Raw genomic sequence first — 17,017 nt, 5'->3', positions numbered from 1 at the left:
TTGAGATTTCCTAGGCAGTCTCTACTGGGCCTAGACCAATTTGTATGCTTAAATGTGTTGATTAGCATCCTGGGTGGAGAATCTGGTTGTCCTAGAGATTCCCAGACAGTTCCTGCTGCAAAACTAATCAATTGTGCAAGGGTAAGACAATCAATAGAAACACTTACTACCTGTGTAGAAACTGTCATGTAGGACAGTCTTTTGTACATTCTTAAGATATTTAAGAAATGTTTTGTATGTAGGTTAAAGTAATCTATAGTGATGGATTATGCATGTCCTGCAGTGGTCATGAAGGACCACAGACCAGCTGGATTGTAAAAATTGGACAGAACTGTGTTTTAGGGAGTCTCACCCAATCCAAATAAGATGCCTGTGGCAAAGACCCTTACTATGAAGACTCCCTTCACCATCCAGACAGCAATGAAGTGTCCTGTTTGACAAATTGTATTGTCCTTGCAGGAGTTACCCTAAGCCAATATCCCAATAATGTTAGCTTTTTCAGCATATGCTCTGTTTCTAAGTGTCTGTGCAACAGATGACACCAAAAGCAAATCAAATGCCATGAATATTTTTGCTACCAGTGGAAGCTTTTCAAATGAATGATACCATTGGTCGGGCTGTATGTATCATACGTTGCCATATACCGATTTTGGAACAATGTTCAACCAAATACTTTGCTGAACATGGGAGGGAGCTGACTGACAATTGGGAAGATGTGAGATGGTATGTGATGGAACAGATTGTTAGCTTGGTGTTAGTCGGATCAACTGCAGAGGGTAACAATGACAGCAGTGTTGACAAAGCCTTGAACAACAAAACTGGCCAGCATTCTCCTGTGTTCCACCATTGTTCTGGTCAAGCAGTTCCACTGGATGTTGCAGAAGCAGCCATCCATAACAATTTATTTTCCCAGGACTAATGACTGTCTACTAACTATCATGGATTATAACAGTTAGACTATATTTGCATTGCGCTGCATGCAGATTTTATATTGTTCAAGGGCAGTGCATGATTGTTTATTTTTTAAGTAGTTCCCTGTATGCCTCAGAGGCAGACATACAAAACTATGAAGCAGACCTACATTAGCTTCCTTCCTTTCTTTTCCACTTCATATGCAAGATCTAATTGGTATTAATGCAATACAGGATGTAAAATACAGCATCTGTTTATGTTTACATTCATTTATGCAGTGATAGGTATTCAGTTAAAGTGTTTCTACATCACTGCGGTTTTGGTCAAATACGGTCATATGTTATGGTGGTCTTGCAATGCTCCTGCATTTCACCAGCCTTTTGTCTGTTCTGTAAACTGGCCTACTGTACATGTCAGTGAAATAATAAGCATAGACTGATGTTTCTTCTTGCCCTTTCCCTTTCTCTTTTAAATATTAATTAAAAAAAAAAGATAAAATGCAATTTTAAGATTTTGAAAACCAAAGCCTATGATCAAAACACTATACAGATTTTCATAACTTGCATGGCTTAGTTTTACACTTGAATTTCCACATTATAATTCAGATTTTGTGCATTTACTAATGAACATGCTGAATACTAGAGACCTGAATTCTCAGGTGATCAGATATGCTTGTGGTTGTGACACAATGCTACCATGCTAAGAGCAGAGTCTTTTATCCATGGTTTTCAGTACAGATGACTAGACATTAATGGACCAGGTTTTGTAAGCCAAGATAATTTCCTTCAGACTACTTGGGAGGAAATTAGGAAATTTTCCACCAGGAAACACACAGCAATTCAAATTCCCCAGCACAGTGGAACCTTTGTGAAGTGGTCAGAATCTGTCCGTGCAGACTGAGTAGCGTAAGTAGTACTTCCTCTGCCCTCCCAGTCCCTCTTCTGCACCAAAAAAAGCCATGCAACATTACAAATTAAAAATAGATGTGTTTCCATTGTTATTCACACCCAGAATATGAAAAAAATAATTTTATGTAAAATCACACTGGGTTTTAAAATTTCTGCCTATTCAAGACAGGCAGTAATGAAAGAAGTGCTGTGGAAATTGGTGAGGCTAGTCAGAAATTGGTCATGAGAATGGGAGTCATGGTGCCATTAGTGGCTTCCAGCAGTTGTCATCTGCTTAGTGACAGCTAGCTTTCATGAGCAGCCTCACCTCAGACTTTTTCTGTGGAGGGAGGCAAGATACAAAAGGCTCAGTAGCTTTCTGTAGTTTTTTGTGTAATTTCTGCTTGGATTTACAAATGTTGTCAGTTAAATCAAGACTTGGAACTGTAAGAATTTGGTATACTGGGATGAAGCCCAGTGTGATGCAAGAAGGTGCAGTACTTCCTGGGCCTCTTTCAAGGGTCCCAGTCTGCCTACTCAGTTATATTGTGCAATGATTCTACTGCACAACTGGCTATTCCCAAAGAAAGCCTTATGCCTGGCTTTATAAACCTTTATACTTTCCTACTGTTGCTGCTGTTCTGGAAACATTGGAGTTCTTTGTTAATTTTATGACTTATATCTAACTGTTGTGGGCTTCTCTGTAGCTCCACTTTTTTCTTGATTCTAGGGAAAAGCAATACAGTATGTTCGACCTCCACCAGGAGGCCAGGGTAGCTGTTCTTTGTAATATATGTGAAGTAAGGAGTAAGGAGCCGACTCTCTTCCACTGCCATCACCCATATTTGTATCATAGTAGCTGACCATGACATTTTAATAGCAAGGATTCCTGTTTGGCATTCAGCTTCTTAAACATCACGCTTATTGCAGTGCTGCACCTCCAGGGAAGGCTATTTTAGCAGAGAATGAGAAAAAGATGAGTAACTGCACATGAGATTTTCCAAAAATTGTTCAGTTTGACAAAAATTATCCAATGTTCCCTGGAAAAAAAAGAAGTTAAAAACACACAGTGCCTCAAACTGACTGCTGCAACTATTGTTTGTACTATGCAACCCCATTACAGCAACTGCTTTCTCAGAACGTTATTATCCATCCATGAGAAAGTAAAGCATTTTGCTGTCCTAACCTTGGACATATGGAAATTATTTAACACTTTGATCCGCATAAGGGGTATAGGTTGTATATCCCCTGTACTTGCTGGGGAGAGTTAATGATCATCCTGTGTTCCAGCACAATTTCTTTTCTTGGCACTAACAGAGAAAAAGCTAGGAAGACATATAATGGCTATGGTCTTAGGTCTTAATGGCTTTTCACTTGCTCATAAGGATACCTCCCTGTCATAGGGCATTCAATTACTGATAGAAGAACAGCAGTGACTGTTCAAGGCATTCTTATTCAGGACTGGTATTGATGTGAGCATCTTATGAAAATGTGTAATGATCCTTGCTTTTAGATTTACAAAGAACCAAAGTGTATATATTTCTACGTCTGATTGATAAGCTGAAAAATGATAGCAGGCTGGGAGGGCTCCAGGAATATCCTTGATTCACCATCAGGGAGCTGGAATTGTTAGAATTCATCATTTGTAAAGTACTTGGCATTGGGTTGTTTGTGAGAAACAACTGGAATTCAGGGAATTGTTGCACGATAGTTCAGATGTGAGCTCCTTCCCACAGAGCAGTCCAGCAGGCAGTGTAGGCAGAAAGTATTCTGAAGGACTAGGGAGAAAATGGTCATTCTTCTGGTGAAAAATGATGTTCATCTTACCTGAGCATACCTCTTTGTATGACACTTTTTCACAGCACTAGAAATGGCATGCCATGCTGTGCATCTGATGTAGCACAAGCACACGGTGAAGTCACTCTTCTCATAGGTCTTCTGAAACCATCTCAGCCCAGGTAAGGGCATTCGGGCTGATTTGGAGTTTGAGTACTTGCTTCAAAGGGGAGGTATATAATAAGGTTATTAATTAGATGCCACTGATGGTACCTCCTTTTGAGTCAACTGGTTATGAGAACATTTGAATTTCTAAATGGAGCAATTTTCTTTCTGTTAATGGAGATAACACTTTCCAGATCAAACTGACTTAATCCTGCAAAAGCTTCATTTTTTGAGGGTAAGATGATGGTGTCTAGGTCTCACCCTTTCAGCAACAAAGATGAAAACTCAGCAGTGTTTTGATCCCCTGATAATTTTACCGTATACTGTTACATTACTTCAGGTGTGACCCCTTTCACAGTTGAATGGATTCCACAGTTTTTAGCTGATACAGCTGAAAGCCTTTATAAAATGGTTCCAGCTGTACTGTTTTAATCAGCCATTTAGGATCTGTGTTCACGTGTCTATGTGACTGCATTTTTATCTGATGGTCCTTAGGGTGAAACTACAAGATTACATGGAATTGGGGTGACACTGGTAGCCTTAGCCCTCACATCAAAAGTTTCAAGAAGTGCAAGAGATACATGCCTGCTACATGGACACTTTCTTTAAACACCACTCATGCAAATTCACTGTTAAATATTTGACCAATATTTAACCAGAACCTAGGCAAGAAGCTGAACTGGTATCATGGACATCAAGCCCAATATTTCTTGCTTTGGAGGAGCCCAGCTTTCCCAATAATGTCTTTATTTTCTTCAGATTTTTTCTCTAGTTAGTGCTACATTGTTTGAGAGACATCTCTTTCTAGTAACAAAGAAGAAGAATGCTTTTTTTTTCCCCTTGCTACATTCAGTGCTTCTTATACTTGGTTATTGTTAGTATTGCTTGTTCATAATTGTAATACATTTTATCCTTTATTATCCTTTTTATCCCAGATGTATTCTTGGAGCTTTTTAGACTCCAGAATTTTTGATCTATTACAATACTTACCATTGTAGAAAAGAACTACTTCATGTAATTTTTGTTCTCTTGAAGCAATAATTGTGATATAAGAAGTTCCCACTCACCTGGCCTCCAACTCTGCAGGATGGAGGATGATTTGTTTTCCTGCAAATTCTTTGCTTTTGCTGAAAATAAGAGAACTAATAGTTCTTTATGGGAAATGGCATTTCCACAAGTTGGATGTCTGTTCTACCCACTAATGGCCTCTTTCTTGGTGCAGCATTTTCAGCTGTTGAAGTTTCACCATTCTTGCTCTGAAGGTAGAAACAGTATGTATTAGGTCTGGAGAGAGGTGATTTTACTGGTGACATGCTGGCTAGCAGCTAGTTATTTCCTTCTGAACAGAAGGATGAATCCTTTTTTCTTGTATGTATTTGGTATGTTTTGATATCATATTAGGATGTCAGAGGTCTAGTGGAAGCTGCATTCCCACATCCTTTCCACAAATCATCACCTTCCACAAGTCTATTGTTGAGTCCTTCCCTCAAGATTTTTAGGTTTTGATTAGGGATTTTTTTGCACATGATAACTAATATTTTGGACCTGTAGTCTCCTGCCAGGTATTACTTGGTTAATAATAGTCACTGTTCTGCTACCTTCTTTCATCATCCTTAAAAAAAAGGACTCTTGCACAAAATCCAGTAAGGAAAAAAATCCCACTTCAGATACATTTTTGTCACGGAGATGAAGCTATTGTCTATCAACATAACATGTGTTTATGCAGGAGATAGTGTTTTTTATCCTGGACAGTGCATCTTGATGACACCTGTTTAATATCCTGACATCATGCAAAATACAGATTGGATGCCTCTGGACTTTGACCACAAGGGCTACATGGAAATTGCCAGAATATATAATGGCTGCAGCTAATGTGCATGTATTTGCATAGTTACTAAAATTAAAAAGCTGGCAATGATAGTATTTTCTTGGATTTGTATCTTCCCTGATGGATTAGTACAAAGAGCTTGTTGATTGAGTTCACTAGCAATTAAAGCGTGCAATTGATCTTTCTTATCTTTCCATACAGGTGAAGTGAGAAGGGCAGCCACGAGTTGCTTTTGACCACTGGCCAAATTCTAGCCAGATCTACCTGTCAGTCAGCTTTTAACAGAAAGCTCTGGCTTCCTGACATTTTATCTAGTCCAGCTTGTGTGTCTCTTTTTCATTCATTCACTGACAGGAAGGAATTTTAAAAAAAAAAGGCTTTGTGTTACCTACTAGGAAAGACCTGCACTTTTGCCTCTGCTGGAGAGGTAGTACTGGGAGGCTGGTGTTTGGTTTATTCTCACTGACCTCTCTCAGGATGCTCTGACTCTTCCAGGTCCTCCACCTTTGACTGGCACACTGAAAAACAGCTGGACTTGAGGCCAAAGACCCCAAAGGAACAAGAAATAGCACTGAGATTGGCCAGACTTTTCTATTCTGGAGTCTCATCTTGCACAAATGAATACAGAAAACCAAAGAGGGCATTCAGCATTTTGGAGATAGCAAGAGAACAGTGGAGGAAATTAAGAATGTCTCAGATGAGAGCAAAGAAAAGGGCTCAGAGTCAAATGGAAGCTGGCCTTTTGGTTTTGGTGGGGCTGAGCCAGGAGGGAGGAATGGAAACCTTGTGGAGGAAAGACAGCAGAAAACCTAAGGGGAGGGAGATAATCCTCGATGATCCCAGGAGATGAATTACTATTTGGTTATTTCTTTTCTGAAGAAGCTGTATGGCTGAATATCCTATTACCTAAATGGCAGAGACGAAAGAACATTCATTTTACTTTATATAGCAGTCTGCAGTTTCATCTCTATAAAGCATGTTGGTTCCAAACACAGGGCGTGGCTTAACTCATGGCACCCTCATGAGTTAACCAGTTAATTTTGTTATTAAGGAAGTTGTTTTGAAGAAGCATTCTTAAATCAGGTTTTTCCCACTTGTCTGCCCTTTGTGTATATGTACGTATTGGTGAGAGATTTGGAAAGAAAAAGAAAGAAAAAAAGAAAAACAAGCATCAGCATCAGTCAGACTATGTTACAGACTTTGCTACAGAGATGAGAATTAATTTTCAATTTTTCTCCTTTGCTGTATGCTGATGCTGATTTGGGAGGTTTTGTTTGTTCTGCCTTTTTAATATCTAATCTTCCTTTCAGTTGTGGCTTGCTCCACAGTTTCTGCATTTGCTCTACATCATCCAGGAACCAGAGGTTCAGATAATCATCCATTTCTATCTCAACCTTCTTGCTCACCGCTATTTGTATCCAGACTTGTTGCATGTATGTGTGGAAGATATCATCTGTTCATAAAGCAAGAGATGAGGCAGAATTCTATTAAAGTCACCAGTGCTTCTGTGATGAGTAAGAACAACAGCAGCAAAGGCCAGCAGAAATAGAAAAATAAATTTAGCAAAAATGTATAAATTCCCATCTCCTTACAATTGTTTCTCAGTGTGATTTTTTTTTTTAAGTACTTGGGCACCAGAAATTTTGTATCTAGAAAAGTTCCCCAGCTTTGCTGGATTCCTGGTTTCCTTGACAACCATTCATATAAATAGTAAGGACCTGTTATGGGGGGGAATATCAGTGTAACAGAAACCTGTGAATCACACAGGGAAAAATTAAATTCAAGATTGAAGTTACAAATTATCCATCAAAAATTAACAGAAGAATCTGTTTTCATTTAAATAAGGCTCTTCTGTTAATGTTTGCTGGGTATCTGACAAGGATGGAGCAAAGGCAGTGATTTTCCAAAGGTGAGATGCAAGGAGATTCCTTTTGGCATTCCTCCTGAGGAAGCTATTACAAGTGGCAGTCACCTTCTTCCCAGGCTCTTTGGTCACTCAGACTTGGTCTCTCTCTCTCTCGCTTATTTTTAAAATTATTTGTAAAAAAGAAATACAGTGCATGAAAGACAGGCATGAATGTTACCCAAGAGTGAGAAAGGGGATCAGCCATATTTCCCTGGAAAGAGTTTAGGTATTGTGAGGTACAGTCAATGTGAAATGGGAAGGATTATCCTGAAACTAACCCTGATCCGTGCTAGTGCTGCTGGAATTGTGACTCAATTTTCATGAATGTGAGAAGAGGTATGGCAAAAATTCACAGCAGGATGAAGTTCTTCCCGTGTGAAATCGAAAAACAATGATGAGAAAAACTGTGCATCAAGAAAAGTTCCTGTCCTGTGCCAGCAATATGATACTGTTTGCTTTCCCCCTCTTTTTATGCTTTGTGTTGCAAAAAAAAAAAAATTACTAATATGATTGTCATTAAAATGGTGACAGTATTTTCCTCCAGTTTAGAAGCAACATGAAAGCCCCAGTTCTATTAGCTTTGTCTTAAATAAAGGTCACATGGTGAAAAAAAAAATTACCTTGCCACTTCAAATGTTCATAGAAGCAGCAAAGCACTAAACAAGTAATGAAAAAGCTGTGAAAACAAGTTATCAACTGTGTCTAGGAAGTTACTTATCCAATCTGAGAAAATAACAATTTTTTTGTTATCTGATGCACACATCAGAATTTCCAGGGCTGTTTCCCATGCCTGGGCCATTTGTAAGGGCTGCCTGAAGCCAGCAGCTACCAAAGAATTTGGATGGTCTTCCTTCACAGACATCCATCCAGCTGTAAGTTCTTGCACCATGTAGATTGCACTGGTTTTCAGACCAGTGTCAGATACAATTCAGATACAATTTGTGCAGATCTTCAATGCTCTTAATGATTGTGCTGTGGCCTGGAAGTTTAGTTTTGTTTTGTTTTGTTTTGCTTTGCTTTGTCTGCTTTTTTTCAAGATCCTGAAGTTACTTTTATCACCTGACTGATACAAATTTTCAGGAATATGGTGCCTTTGTTGAAGTTGGTGAGAGCAAGTAGATGCTGAATGCTTTTGGAAATACAAGCCTCCATGAAGTCATTCATTACAAAGCCTAATTCACATTTCTCTTTATTTCAGTCAGTATATTCTAGATGTCAGATATTTTTTATAGCAAAACCTGGCATGAAGGCTCTAGGGAGGGAGAGTTACTTACAGACTGCCTTTTCAACTTCCCCCAGCCTTTTCTGTTTTCTGACTCCTATTTGCTGCCGGCTGTTTCCCCACCACTGTGAATCTGCAGCTGTTAAGTCTGGGTGGCAGTGGGATTTGGGTCTGTTTGATCCCATTTATTAGCCCACCTCTGAGAGGAGTGTGCGCAAGTGGCACCTTCTGCCTCCACACATGCATCAACCCAGCCAGTCTGACCTTCAGGCTTTTGCAAGATACTGGCCTTAGTGGTGCTTTTGTGAAGTCAGCTGAGCATAAAAGGGTGTCTTTTATTTGGAGTGGGGATGGGAATATTATGTCATAGCTGAGGATTATTTTGATTGATTTTTTTCCAGGCATATCTAGGAAGATGCAGTGAATGTAGTGAGAAAATCAATACAGTATTGAAGGTTGCATTTTCCAGTGTAAAGTGGTTAAGGACATGCTTCCAGGGAAAACAATTCATCAGCCAAACTTCCCTCATCTTACCATACTGAACAGGAAGCATTTTTTCTAGCTCCGTGTGTGCTACGGTGCTACATATGCTGTGGGACAATGAGGATTTCTGTTAAGAAAATGGAAAAAAAATATTTAACAGGCAAGAGGGTCTGACAGGAACCTCATGAAGTTCAACAAGGAGAAGTGCAAAGTCTTGCACCTGGGAACTAACCTATGCACCAGTATATGCTGGGGGCCACACAACTGGAAAGCAGCTTGACAGAAAAGCACCTGGGCATCCTGGTGTACAGTAGGCTGAACGTGAGCCAGCAGTGTGCCCTTGCAACAAAGAAGGATAATGATAACCTTGGCTGCATTCAACAAAGTATTGCCAGCAGGTCAAGGGAGGCCATCCTTCCCCTCTACTCAGCACTGGTAAACCATACCTGGAGTGCTGGGTCCGGTTCTGGGCTCCTCGGTACAAGAGAGACATGGAGATAGCGGAGAGGATCCAGCCAAGGGCCACAGAGATGATGAAGGGACTGGAGCATCTTACATACAAGGAAAGGCTGAGAGAGCTGGAACTGCTTATCCTGGAGAAGAGAAGGCTCAGGGGGGATTTCATCAATGTATATAAGTACTTGAAGTGAGGGTGCAAAGAAGACAAAGCCAGGCTCTTTTCAGAGGTACCCAGTGACAGAACAAGGGGCGATGGGCACAAACTGAAACACAGGAGGTTCCCTCTGAACATCAGAAAACACTTTTTTAGTGTGAGGGTGACTGAGCACTGGCACAGGTTGCCCAAGGAGATTGTGGAGTCTCCATCCTTGGAGATACGCAAAAGTCACCTGGACACTGTCCTAGGCAACCAGATCTAGGTGGCCCTGCTTTAGCAGGGGGGGTCAGACCAGGTGACCTCCAGAGGTCCCTTCCAACCTCAACCATTCTGTGGTTCTGTGATGCTGTATGGACTGCAACCTATTCATCAGGAAGTGTCAGGATAGATTTTCTCTGGTAAGGAGGTAATCAGACTCTTGAGTGCTTTGTTTCGTGGTACTGCTATACCCGCCCCGCCCCAGTCCAAGAGGCACATAGCAAGCCACATTAAGTTTTCTGTCGACCTCCAGTACTTAAGGGAAGATGGAAACTAATGAGAGAAACATGTACAGTCCTACAGAATCTTAGTTTGGCTTTCCTGTACTTCTATGCTTGCTACTGTTTTTGTGCTCCAGTCTGTGTATACATAAACCAGCACTAAGGTAAGACAGCAAATACATTCTCTCTTCTCTTGTGCTTCACCTTACTGCTCTGCTTATCATAATTTTAGTAATGTAGCAAAGAGAAAGGTGAGTGCAAAGTCATCTTTGCAAACAAAATACCTTAGCCTGTAAGACTGATGACCTTTAAGAGCATGAGGTTTAAATAGAAAGGTAATAATAACTGAATTTAATTAATTGGGCTTTTGGCAAATACAAAACTGTATCTCATCCTGGCACATAACTTCAAAGTACATTTTTCTCCTCACTCAACCAGAGCACTTGCCCTATTCTTTTCCACACTTATGCTCATGACTGGCACCCATCCCTGCACCCTGCTTCCCACATTCATCTTTCTAAGAGCTGTTTTCTTTGGTTTTATCCCGTTGAGAATCAGGTGGCAGTTGTTAATAAATGCAAAGTAAGACATGTAAGAAAAAAGAATCCTAACTTTATGGGTACAGTGATGGCTTCTGAATTAGCCATGATTACTCAGGGAAACAAGTTTGCTGTTCTGGTAGTTCTGTGTAAACAAATGTGACCAAAATTAAATTGGTAGATAGCTGGTCGAAACAACCAGGAGTTGTAAATAAGCTGTGGCACTCTTTGCTGCAGGATGTTGGGGTTGCCAAAAACTTAACAGGACTTCAAAAATCTACCAAATTCGCAGATGAAAAAATCCATCAAAAGCTGTTAATGAAAAAAATACCACCTCTATCTCCAAAATTTGGTGCAAATTACCAGAGGATAGGTGTATATATGGGGTGGTATCGCTTTAGAATTGCGATGGTTTTATATTTTTCAGTAGGCACCTGCCACCATTAACTATCAGATGCCAGCTACTGAGCTCGATGGACTTTTGATCTGACATGATATAGGCACCCATAAGTTGTTGGTCCTTTCCTGTTGGTCACTGTTCCCACTCTCATTCTGTTCATGTTGGTAGTTCTTTCCAAATTTGCTCTCTGCTAAGTCTGCAACACTGAGTCTCCATCCATTTCAAAGAGGCTCAAGATACCTGCCCGTGTACAGATTTCACTTACAGCTACAGAGCAATCAGTATTCACCTGGGAAGCCTGGGCAAATTTTCCCATCACCTGTTTATGAGTCAAAGAGTTGAAGTCTGGCTGCATATATTTGTCATGACTTGGTAGAAGAGTTGTGCTTTTTGATCTCAATATGTGGGCAGCCAGACTCAATTGTTTTTAAGAATAAAAATACCTAAATACTTGGGAGTGTAGTTACTATATAATTGATTCACAAAGAAGGAGGCCGCTGTTTTCCCCCTCTGCGTCACAGAAACAGGGAAGCTTGATTTTAAGCTGTATGTCTATATTAGACTTCTCTCCTTAAAAAGGGCTCTTCTGCTAACTGTAATGAACATTTATACAATGGTAGCAAATGTGAAAAAGCTGAGTTAGGCTCTGTATAGCCACTGTGTTCTAGCCAGCTTTTCCCAGAGGTAGTCAGAGCACAGTTAGGGAAGACAGCTCACCGGTAAAGTATCCCTGGACATGGAGACTGTTCCTCCCACTTCTCTGGCATTTAGCAGAGTGATCAGTTGTGTACAGCATGCAGACTCATGGGCATATAATTTCTATAATCATAGCTGGAAGCACTGAATAATTTAGATAATTTAGTGTATTTTCAGTCTTCAATTATGGAAAGAATAAAGATGGTTCCGATGAAAGATTTTTAGTGAGAAGATATTATTTCACTTAGCTTACTTAAAAGAATCACTGTCAGCACCAGCTAAATGCCTGCCTTTCCTCTCATGAGCAAAAGTCCAGGTCTGGAGAGCTAGAGATCCAAGGTGTGCAGTTTCTTGTTAACTGAGAATTATACAAATGGCAAAGTATGTCACACTATTTTGTTTCACTTTCCTCTTTTACTAACTCTATTTTTTTCTGTTCCTGACATATCTTCTAGGAATATTTGTTCTCTGAAGGCAACTTTAATCTACCTTGTAAAGCAAATGACTCACAAACATTCCATACATGGGCCATTTTAACTATGCGAGAGAAAAAAAAGCATTAAGACTTACAGAAAATATTTAGACAATATTTAGATAAATGAAGTGACTAAATGTTACCAGTTATATCAAAGTGGACAGCTTGGAGGTTGCAGAATTTTGCAAGAGTTTGTGCATAGGCCACCTTAGTTATCTCCAACTGGCACTTCTTAACTACTAAGCACCTCTTCAACCATGGTGTTCTTGTATTTATTTTAGTAAGACTATATGTAATACCCAGAGAGAGTGAGCCTTCACAGTGCCATTGTGTAGCACAAGGAGTTTTCCTTGGCATAAATTTGGAGTGGTTACATTATTCATTAATAGCAAAGCCATAAAGAAATTATGCTGGGGACTAATTAGGACCCCTGTTTATGTCTTCTTCAACTCTGCATCAGAGAAAACTTCATATATATTGAACCGTTTTGACAGGTGACTTTCAAGCTTCAACATATGCTCAACTCAAACACGTGCTAGCCAGCTGTAATGGACCTTTTCGAATAGGGACTGCTCCTTTAATTTTCAAAAGCGATCCTTGCAAACATCAGGCTTCAGGATGGCAGGCTTTTGGGTTCTGTGTGCCAGATCAGAAGGAACAGCCAGGCAAGGATCTCCTCCCTACAGTGATACATGGCAGTGGTGTTAGATACTGGAAATCCTGAGAGCAAAGTGAGTAATCGGTCCTTGAAGGTGACTTTTACTTTTCCAGCCACCTTTTACCTTCCCTGCTTGTCTCAGGCTATCCATGTGACATCTGAACCCCTGACTTATTAAGCTTATTTGCATAAGCATATTAGGAGTTATTCTGGAGCAATATTGAATTTGGACTAATTAAGTGAACGACATGCCATCCAAAATTAATAACATAGGGTTGGGTAATAATAAAAGCAAGCTCATGTCTGTAAAATTACTGTAACCCTTTTACCATGTCAGTAGGACTGCAGCACTGATCTCCATGGCTGGCCAAGCACAAAGACGTCAAGTAGCAGGTTCAGAATGAGATGCAGAGTTTGGGGAAGCAGGGTAAATACTGCTTTGCTGACACCTTGATGTGGTGGTCCCTTCCTAGGGCCATCATGTGAGAGAGCTAGGACCGCAGCTAGAGCTTTGAGGGTCTGAATTTGAAACAATCTCTGTTACACACATAGAAGACATTCCTGGGGAGCATTGAGATTCATTTTTATGCAACTAGAGACTTAGTATTGGTATATATGTGGCAGACAAAAACTAGATTTCTGTTCTAAGCACCATACAAATTACAGATAGAGCAAGCAAGAAAGAATGAAATAAGAATGATGACTCTGTAGACCCATAAATTAAACCACACTGTGTGTTACTCACTGTCTCATTTCTTTCACAGTGGTTTATATGAATGTCCTAGGATTCCTTACTTACACTACTTTTGGCATTCTACAGTGCAAATCCTAGAGACCACAAGTACATCATACATGTGTAGGTGACAATGTCAGCCAGATTGTATATTCATGTGATTACATATGAACTACATGCACAGACGAGGGACCATGCAAATGGATTTCCAGGATGAGATACTTTCCAAAAAAAACTTCACACTTCAGTTTGCCCTTTACGTTTTGGGTTTGTTTTAAGATAACCTGCTTTTCCTGCCTGTCGCCTTAAAATTTTGCCTTTCTCCTTCAAGATTTGTTCTAGTAGCCTCAGTGTTTTTAATGAGCTTAGCAGTGTGAGAAAGCTCTGCCCTGGTACAGGAACCCTGAGAATACAAAAGAAAGTTGTGTGCCATTTTAAAGGGAAAAGAGCAGGTCAGCTTACCTCGGCAGAAGCCTTTTACTTTATATTCAAAAGGAAATGCACTCTAAGCAGCTATTACTAGCCTTTCTTCAGCCACTCTTCCAATGTCCAAATAAAGTTTAGGAACCCATTCTATTATGGGAAGGTTTTCTTGAAGGATTTTGGAGGAAATGAGCTCTTCTGTGCAAAAGCTGTTTCACATAATAAACTTCACAATGCCAATGAATAGATATGAGACAGTTAAACAACAGAATAAATATCAGTTTTATGAATGCATCTAGTTTCTGCCTACTTTCTCTGAAGTATAACATGCCAAGACAAATCCTGAAATCTGTCTCAGTCAGGTCCCCTGTAGAAAAAATACTAATTGAAGTTAATGGGAGCATAACTTAGGGGAAAACTTAAAATCAGGGAATTGTGGTGCATGCCTTTTAAAATATTAAACAGGAGGATTTTCAGATAGGGCAATAGGAACTTTTCAAAAACTTCTGTAGCCCACTTTCAGCAGTGGCTTTTGATATTTGAGAACTTGAGTCTCATAGAAAAAAAATTAAACATAGCTCATGGAACATCCTGGTGCCAATGAAATTGTGTTTAGTCTCCCAACTTATTTTAGAAGCTGTAGAAATATTCTGTTTAGCCCTTACTGAAGAAATGTAAATATTAATGTAAATATTTGCATTTGCCTCTTCAATAAATAACAAACAAGAAAACAGTGGCTAAAAATGTTCTCTCACTTTCTCCATTTTAGAGCATGTCTGTGTGATGTCACTAGTTATAAGTAAGATGTAAGGCTTCAGGAAAATAAGAGTTTGTAAGAAACAATTTTTTTCCAATTTTCTGGCCCGTTGTTCCAAATGACTGGCCCTTTGAAATTCTGACCTCCAAATCTGTAAGAAATAAAAAGAAAAAACATTATGTTTGTTACTTCTGCTTCAGAGTCAGAAAATTCTGGGAATGACAAACACAAAAGTTTTTGTTACTTTTGAAAAATGAAAGCAATGTACAATACACGTGAGGTTTTGGATTAAAATTATATTTCAATTTTATCAGGATACATGGATGTCTCAAAAGGGATTGTACCAGGTTGGAAAGGTTCAACTGATTTTAATTATATTGTGTAAAGTGATTGCCTCAAAGAAATTTTTTTTTCCTAAGCTTTTAGAAACTTCAGCATATTTCAGAGTTTCTGAAGTTAATTTAAAAGTAGGATTTTAGATTACTGTTTCCACCTGACATTTTATGGTGTTGTATTGCTGGTACTCAGAGATCTTCCACTATTACAAAAAACTAGTGTCAGGAAGACTTTCTCTCTCTAATGAAGATTATTTTTTCTTCCTCTTTCCCACGACTCATTTCCTGTCAGTCGGAAGTCTCTTGGATCCCCAACAAACACTACTCTGGGATTTACGGGCTGATGAAGTTGGTCCTGACTAAGACTCTACCTTCCAATCTGGAGCGAGTCATTGTCCTCGACACAGACATAACATTTGCCACTGACATTGCTGAGCTATGGGCCGTCTTTCACAAGTTCAAAGGTATTCTAATGATTTTTTTACTGTCTTTATTTGTGGGGGAGGGAGAATGGTAAAGCAAACAGTACCATGGAGGTAAAAGGGTTATCTAAGATTTGTTTCCACTCTTTTGGACTTTGCTGTTTGAATATAATTCTTCTAATTGTGAGCTCTTTCCTCAACAGTTCCATATAGAATTATTGACAACACTGATTATCTATGTAGTTTGTTTCACTGGTCTGATTATTTGGGACAGGTGAGAATTTGACAGTAGATTGATAAAGAATTATAAGGATGCTGTAGTGACCTACCATTCAATACTTGGAAAGACTTGTTTTGTATTACTTTTTATTAATAAAACCTAATTATTACTTTCAGTACAACTTTACCATGTTACCAGTGAAAATGAATGAAGTTGGGATCATACTTGTACGGGGGAGGAGGATGAGGGGGGCAGATTTATACATGCAAATAGGAATGAGTTACTGCTTCCTCCTCTTAATGAGTTGATAAAGGGTTCTGGATTTGAAGTATCCACCTAAAGTAGTTTTCTCTATCTATACCTATTTCCCACAGCTCCTTGAAAAAATCCTTGATAGTTTGACCAAGAAAGGACACTTTCAGAGTAACTGTGTAAGGAGATGATCACAAAAAGGTTCCCCACTACCCTGTTACAAATCAGAGCATTTTCCTGGCTAACACACTGCAAAAACTATTTAATTCTCCCAGGCTCCAGTGTTGACAGCTTTTCAGAGTCAGAGACATGCCCTATTGTTCTCCTCTTGCCCTCAGAATATATATTGGACTGCTGGTAAGTGCAGAGGCATTCCAGTATCCTAGTTTGTAGGTTTACAGCCCCATAAAAGTGTAGCCTTGATGCATATCATCAGCTCTGTTAAAATCACCTCAAGCTAAGTCAGCCTAAGCAAATGAGACTATTTATTTACAGAAGCCAAAATAAACTACTCTGTTAGAAAGGCAACAGAAAAAAGAGCACATATACTGTACTTATCCCATGCTGAAATCCACAATGCCTCTTTGTCTCTCCCAGTACCCAGGAAATGGGCAGGGTCTATTATCTTCAGCTCTACTGCCAAGGACTGGGTGCTAGTACTTGCTTCTCAGTGCATTTGTTTCCCTTCTCTGCTCTGGATACATTGATGTCCCTTCAGCAGGCCAGAAGCAATGACCTGCTTTCTTAACTAAACTATTCACAAACCTGCTTCATTAAGGAATATAAAGTTTTTCCTCCTCTTCAGGTATTGTTCAGACCTCTTCACCAAGCCT

The 17,017-nt window shown here is 39.5% G+C and overlaps 1 protein-coding gene across 1 annotated transcript in view; it reads left to right on the top strand.

Moving 5' to 3' along the window:
- The window catches only part of LOC104621520 (glycosyltransferase-like protein LARGE1), a 141,424-nt gene that overhangs the window by 21,039 nt on the left and 103,368 nt on the right, over positions 1 to 17,017 (top strand). Inside the window, exon 4 of the mRNA XM_010288034.1 lies at positions 15,583 to 15,754. Coding sequence (XP_010286336.1) covers positions 15,583 to 15,754 — 172 coding nt within the window. The remainder of the gene's footprint in view (positions 1 to 15,582; positions 15,755 to 17,017) is intronic.

This window comes from Phaethon lepturus, unplaced genomic scaffold, assembly GCF_000687285.1.
Source record: "Phaethon lepturus isolate BGI_N335 unplaced genomic scaffold, ASM68728v1 scaffold2995, whole genome shotgun sequence".
In the NCBI taxonomy this organism is placed as follows: domain Eukaryota; kingdom Metazoa; phylum Chordata; class Aves; order Phaethontiformes; family Phaethontidae; genus Phaethon; species Phaethon lepturus.
The sequence above is the reverse complement of the archived record's forward strand: the minus strand, read 5'-3'. Positions and strand labels throughout refer to the sequence as shown.